The 6,514-nt window shown below is 33.0% G+C and overlaps 1 protein-coding gene across 1 annotated transcript; it reads left to right on the top strand.

Annotated features, from left to right (window-relative positions):
• Window positions 1-4,434: 4,434 nt before the first annotated feature.
• Window positions 4,435-6,232, top strand: LOC140433549 (potassium/sodium hyperpolarization-activated cyclic nucleotide-gated channel 2-like). The gene has a single exon (XM_072521531.1). It carries the CDS (start codon window positions 4,472-4,474, stop codon window positions 6,143-6,145), a length of 1,674 nt encoding a protein of 557 aa, XP_072377632.1. The 5' UTR covers window positions 4,435-4,471; the 3' UTR covers window positions 6,146-6,232.
• The last annotated feature ends 282 nt before the right edge of the window (window positions 6,233-6,514 follow it).

Here is a 6,514-nt window from a genome sequence, read left to right as displayed (position 1 = left end):
ACAAAATGCATTGTTAAAATTCAGCCCAAATCGTTATGAAACTTTGCCATAGGAGCGAAAAAAATTGTTGTTTATTAGACTTTTTTTCATTTTTTTTAGACGAATTTGACGGATTAGATGTAGTCGATCAATTTCGTGGTTAAAATGGTTGAAATGGCAGATATAGAGGAATGTTTTTTGAGCATTGGAATATTTTAGCAAGCCTTTGGAATTGTCTGGTATATTTTGTTTTCTATTTTTTCCTCTTAATATTGTTCTAAATCTTTTTTTTTTTGTGGCATCTTAAATCAATTTCTATTTTAATGGGAATAAGCCATAATTTAAGTTTAAAATAATTTTATTGACGTTTCAATTTCCACTTCGGAAATCGTTTTCAAAATTCAAACAATAAATTAAATAAATTTTGTTTTTTGTTGCTTGGTGAAAAATTCTTCTTACTTACTTACTTACTTACTTAGTCCTAAGCCTTTCTACCGTTAGGTGTAAGGCTGGTGGCGTTAAGATTTGCACTGTTGTCTCCATGCTATCCGGTCTTGTGTTAGATTTCGCGCACTTTCCCATGTCAATCCTTTCTTCTCAACTTCTTTTCTGATTTCGTCTACCCACCTAACTCTTGGTCTTCCTCGTTTGTTTTTCCCTTGCCTTCTCGTTTCAAACACTCGTTTTGTTAATATTTCATTCGACATTCTACACACGTGCCCGAACCATCTTAGTTGCCCCTCTACTATTTTTTCGTTTATTGGTTCTAGTTTTAGGTTTTGTCTGATTGTTTTGTTTCGTATTTTGTCTGTCCTCTTTCTGTTTGCTACTTTCCTCAGGAACCTCACTTCCATAGCATTGACTCGAGATTTTTGTCTCCCAGTCAATGTCCATGCCTCGCTATTATAGATGATTGTAGGTCTAACTACTGATTTAACAACTGCCGTTTTTACCTTCTCCGGTATTTCTTTTTTCCCCAAAAATGTTGTTTTCATAGTGTTAGATAAGCTTCCTGTTCGTCCCATTCTCTCATTTATTTCCATGTCTTGTTTACCGTTTGATTCAATTATTACTCCTAAGTATTTAAAATGTTCCACTTGTTCTAGTTGTTTTCCGTTTATTTGTATTGCGTGCATCTTTCTCTTATTTGAAATTATCATTGTTTTTGTTTTCTCTGTATTTATTTTCATATTTATGTTTGACAGTTCTTCTTCTAGGATTTCAAGGTTGTTCTGTAGGTCTCCTCTGTTTTCTGCTATCAAAACCATGTCGTCTGCAAATAGAAGCTCTGATAGTTGAGTCTGTTTCATTTGCCAGTATCCTAATGTTAGTTTTCTCATTCTTCTCTTGGCTTTCTTTATTACTTCATCCAGTACCACTGAGAACAGCAGTGGGCTCAACACGCATCCCTGTTTGACGCCTTGACGTGTAGTAAATTCTTCGGATTCCTCGTTGTTGGTTCTCACCGTATTTGTATTATTATTGTACATATCCTTTATTACATCAATTGTCATCCTGTCAACTCCTCTTTCCTTTAATGTCCTCCATATGTCCTTTCTTTGTATTCTGTCAAACGTCTTTTCCAGATCAATAAAGCATATATGTATTTCTCTATTTTTATTGATTACTTTCTCACTTATTTGTCTTATTGTGAATATGTGGTCTTGCGTGCTTCTGTCCTTCCTGAATCCACATTGTGTATCTTCCATAGTTGGTTCTATTTGGCTTTTTATTCTTGTTTCTATTATTCTTGCAAATACCTTCCCAGGAATACTTGATATAGTAATACCTCGGTAATTATTACAGTTTCTCTTGTCGCCCTTTTTGTGTATTGGTAGTATAATGTCTTTCTTCCAGACCTGTGGTATTTCTGCTCTCTTTATGATATCATTCATTAGTTCTTTCATGCTGTCCACTCCCTCTATTCCCATGAATTTTATTATTTCCGGGGTGATATCATCCTTGCCTGGTGCTTTGCCTAATTTAACTCTTTCAATTGCCTTTTCTCGTTCCTCTGTTGTTATGGGTTCTACTTTTTGTTCTTCATTAATTTTTTGTATCTCCACTATGTTGTCTACGTCTGTATGAGTTAGCTCTTTGAAATGTTCTCTCCATCTTTCCATTATTTGGTTTTCTTCTGTTATTACCTTTCCATTCTTGTCTTTTATATTCGGCATCATGTGTTCTTTCTTTTGTCTGAGCTGTTTTAATGCGCCATAGAAGAGTTTTTGGTTTTCTGTATAATTATTTGTCATTTTTAGTCCAAACTTTTTCCATGACCTTTCTTTTTCTGCTTTCACAGCTATTTTAACCTCTTTTCTTTTTTCTTTATATGCCTCATAATCTTCAGGGCGCTTTGTACTTAGATATCTCTTCCATTTTTCTTTTTTGTTCTTTACTTTCCTTCGTATTCCGTCCGTCCACCATTCAGTTCTCCTCATGCTATTATTTGCTATTTTTGTCTTCCCGCAGGTTTCCTCAGCAGCTATGATTAAGCTGGTCTTGAGATTTTCCCACTTTTCTTCTATACTTGCAGTTTTTGCCCTACCTTTCAAAATATTGTCTAATTTTTCTTGGAATATCTTCTTATATTATTCTTCTTTTAATTTGTAGCTTTTTACTTTTTCATTTACTACCTAAAAATTCTTCTAATAATTTAATTTTGTCTGACTCATTCATATTGCCAATAATTGAATCGATTATTTCTTAAAGTGACTAAGTAATGAAATTACTGTTTAAATGGGAATAAGCCACAATTAAAGGTTAAAGTAAGTTTATTGACAATTCAATTTCCGAAGTGGATTGTGATGGCATGGTATGGACACCCTATTTTTACAAAAACAGGAAGGCGAAAAAAAAGTGATTGCATATTTCAGTAAAACAATAGGAAACGCTGAAAAGAATTATTGCGTTGCTACAAAAATTCTCCTAGCTAGTACAAAAGCCCTAGAACATTTTTATACTTCTTTTTATAATATAAATTTCATAATTATAATTGACCATAGCGCTTTGCAGTGGCTAATGAATTTTAAAAAGTCACGAGGACAAGTTTTCCGGTGGATAAAAAGACTCCAAGAGTGTACCTTTTACGGGCGTCTCCATAACTCCGATTCTCTTCCTGGGCTACCCTGTTTTGAACAACAATTTCAGCACTGTAAAAGACAAATAAAAAGATAATGTTACCAAAGAAATGTCCAGGTAACCACAGTTAAACGAAAAGGAAATAATAATCAGACTTCCCTAGATAACCATGAAAAGAGTCAAATGAAAGATAATTCCTTAAAAGTCATCAAAGAAGTGTGGCTTAAAAACAAAGCAAATCCATTTGGCAGGAAATACCTAGGCAAACGTACTTTGCCCTGAATAGATCTTCTTTCTCATCTGTTAACATCCACCACTTGATTTTTTGTGGTCCTCTCCAATATTTTCGTTTGGTTTTACTTTTTACTTCGATGTCCTGTACAAGCAACTTATGTTGTTATGTATTCATGTATATCTTCTTTTTTGTCATAAAATAATCTATTTGGGTTTGATTTTGTCCACTAATGTATGTAACTATTTAAGTTTCTCTATTTTGAAAGAATGTGTTAACTGTTAACACTTGTTATACCTATCTAACGATGTTGCTAATTCAAGCATTAGCTCCAAATCCTAGTCCTCCATGTATTGATTCATATTCTGCCTATACCTATGCCTTTATATGCCATAAGGGCCTATATATAGTTCCTTCGGTATATTATACGTTATATTATTATTAATATAGATATTTTGAGGTAGTTATTGTTACACAAGTCGCTATTGCTAGGTTGACATGGTGGTTGCACTATAACTTTTCTTGATCGATTTGTTTCTTTCGTTGCACAGACAATCGACAAATCCTTTTGACTGCCGAATTTTGCACACTAGTAAGTTTTTAACTAGTTTCACCTCCTAAAACTGTTAAGCATACTTTAATACTAATTAATATTGAGTATTTGGGACAATTGTAAATATACGTATTCTGTCTTTGACAGTTATTTGACACTTCCCAATCGAAAGTGTATAACCATGATACTATGATTAAAAAGATAAGATATTGCGCATAAGTCGTGACGTAATTGGAGAGTTGCACGTTCGTAATGTCAGTTTTTTGTATGTGTCAATAAATAATCTTTAATAAATAGTTTGCAGATATCCTTTTGTGTACGATTATTGTAATTATTAGACCTTTATTTAATATTATTATTTTGCTAATTGAATAATTTCATCACAGAATGCATAAAAATCCCATTTAACTTTAACAAGAATTCAAATTCTACTCTGCAATGACGGCATGCGCGAACACGACCGATTTTGTGCTACGGGAAGATACTATCTTGTTAGTCATAGTATCATGTGTATAACTAATAATCAGCTTCTCTGTACTTAGCTTATTACTGGACGCCATGTTTAAATTATGAAACTTCTAATAATAAATGTCACGCAAATTTGTCAAAATTAGAATAATTTAAAAATGACTTCGTTTCATAACGATAAACATTTCTGCATTCTCCCAAAAAGAAAAAAACATTACACGAAACCGTTACATCCAGCAGCTGGAATACTAGCAAAACTCTACGTAAAGTATAAATCTCTTGTAATCTTGGACTTAAACAGTACCCAGGCCAAGGAACATTACACACATGCTTCCGTAATGAGAGCTGAACTGAGGAGGCATGCGAATGGTCCGCAAAGCTATATTATACATCCTTTTAGCAAACTGAATGCGTTTATAGAAAGATTTTTCTTTTTACTGTTACTCCATCGCACTGTATTTGTAGTGTACGCCAAGCTAAAATCACCGAATTTGTTTTTATCTTGTTTGGTAAGGGACGCTTTTCACGTTTTTACTATGGCGTTTTTTTTCTTCACAGGATATGTAGATAAAAAAACTAGAGAGGTATGTACTGATCACTGTAGCGTTGTCAAACATTATTTAACTACGTATTTCGTGATAGATCTGTACTTAGCTGTAGAGGAATACATTCAGATCCTAAGGTTTGAAATAGTTACTTTATTTGTTATGTGTACCAGTTTACTGTCATATATAATCAGATTTAGGAGTATCAGCTACCTTATTAATGACACTTTGGTAGCCCTAAAAATCAACAAAACATTCTGTTTTATTTTATCCCAAACTGCACTCTTAGCTTTCATCCTGCATATTTTCACAAGCTTGGCATACTGGGTACCGACACATTGGTACAATCACTTTCAAAATTATCCTAATGATTCTTGGATTAGCCAAAAGGGTATAAGCTTTAAAAACTACAATTTATTTACTTATATCGACAGCTATTCCCTCGTTGTTGCTTATTTCATGGGAACTAGTTGTTATGATGTAGTAACTCAACCGATAGAACAATTGATATTTGTTATATACACTTTTACTGGTAGATTGTATGTTTTGGTTATTATTGCAAAAGTGTTAATATTTTTTGGATACTCTGATGTATCCGAGAGCGCTTATGAAAATTTATACTATCAACTTTCCAACTATATAAGAGCAATGAAGGTACCACCACAGATTAAAAAGACTCTATTCGAAAGGCTTAATTATACCTATCAGAAGAAATATTTTAACGAACAAGAAATTTTAAGTACGTTTACAGAGCACATTAAATCTGAACTATTTCTTTTTGGAGGCAGAAACTTAATATCCAAAAATCTGTTATTAAAGAATCTGGACAAATATGCATTATCAAAGTTGTTTATCAATATGAAATCACATTTATTTTCACCCGAGGAAATTATTCTGGATTTTGATGACATCCAACCCTACGTTTTCTTCGTTTCCACTGGATCGGTCGCCGGATTCACCCTAGAAGGTATGCAGTTTATACATTTAGGCGACGGAGACGTTTTCGGATGCATCAGGTTACATCCTTCGGCACAGCGATTATATAATCCTTTGTATTTATCTTTGGAAACAACAGAAGTTTATTATATCCATTACAAAGAGCTTCGGTGGGCACTACATGATAATTTTAGTTTATATCAATATTTTGAGAGAATCAGAAGGGAGAGGCTTAGCAAGTATGCGAAATGCAGAATATTTAAAGGCAAAATGGAAACAACTTTGGACCTGTTAAAGAAAGGAGTGTTATTGGAAAAGCTAAGGTTAAGACATGGACCTCCGATGGTTTAATATATTTAATTTGTTATTAATGTTATCGTTTATCATTATTATTTTTTATATGTTAATGTTACATAAATTTACAAATATTATATTTATTTTGAACTGTTTACCTTTTCTTTTGTTTACGTTTTTCGGCCTTTCTAGCTAATCTTTATTTTGAGGTCAGCGATTATTACGGCAAATTAATGCCTGCCATAATCTTTAGGAATTAGAATTGGAGGAAAATAGCTCTCGTCCGCAGAAGAATTCTGTACTATTATTGTGATATTGAAATTTATTCCAGATTTAAATAGAATTACTGATTTTATAGTGTGCAATTAGAATTAAAGGAAAAGTAAACATGATATCGCTGATAAATATACATGCTCCAACAGAAGA

This window comes from Diabrotica undecimpunctata, chromosome 2 (genome assembly GCF_040954645.1).
Source record: "Diabrotica undecimpunctata isolate CICGRU chromosome 2, icDiaUnde3, whole genome shotgun sequence".
Lineage (NCBI taxonomy): Eukaryota > Metazoa > Arthropoda > Insecta > Coleoptera > Chrysomelidae > Diabrotica > Diabrotica undecimpunctata.
The sequence above is the reverse complement of the archived record's forward strand: the minus strand, read 5'-3'. Positions and strand labels throughout refer to the sequence as shown.

Excerpts from the sequence above, each read along its gene's own strand:
- LOC140433549 (XM_072521531.1), top strand. The coding sequence starts at position 4,472 with ATGACTTCGTTTCATAACGATAAACATTTCTGCATTCTCCCAAAAAGA.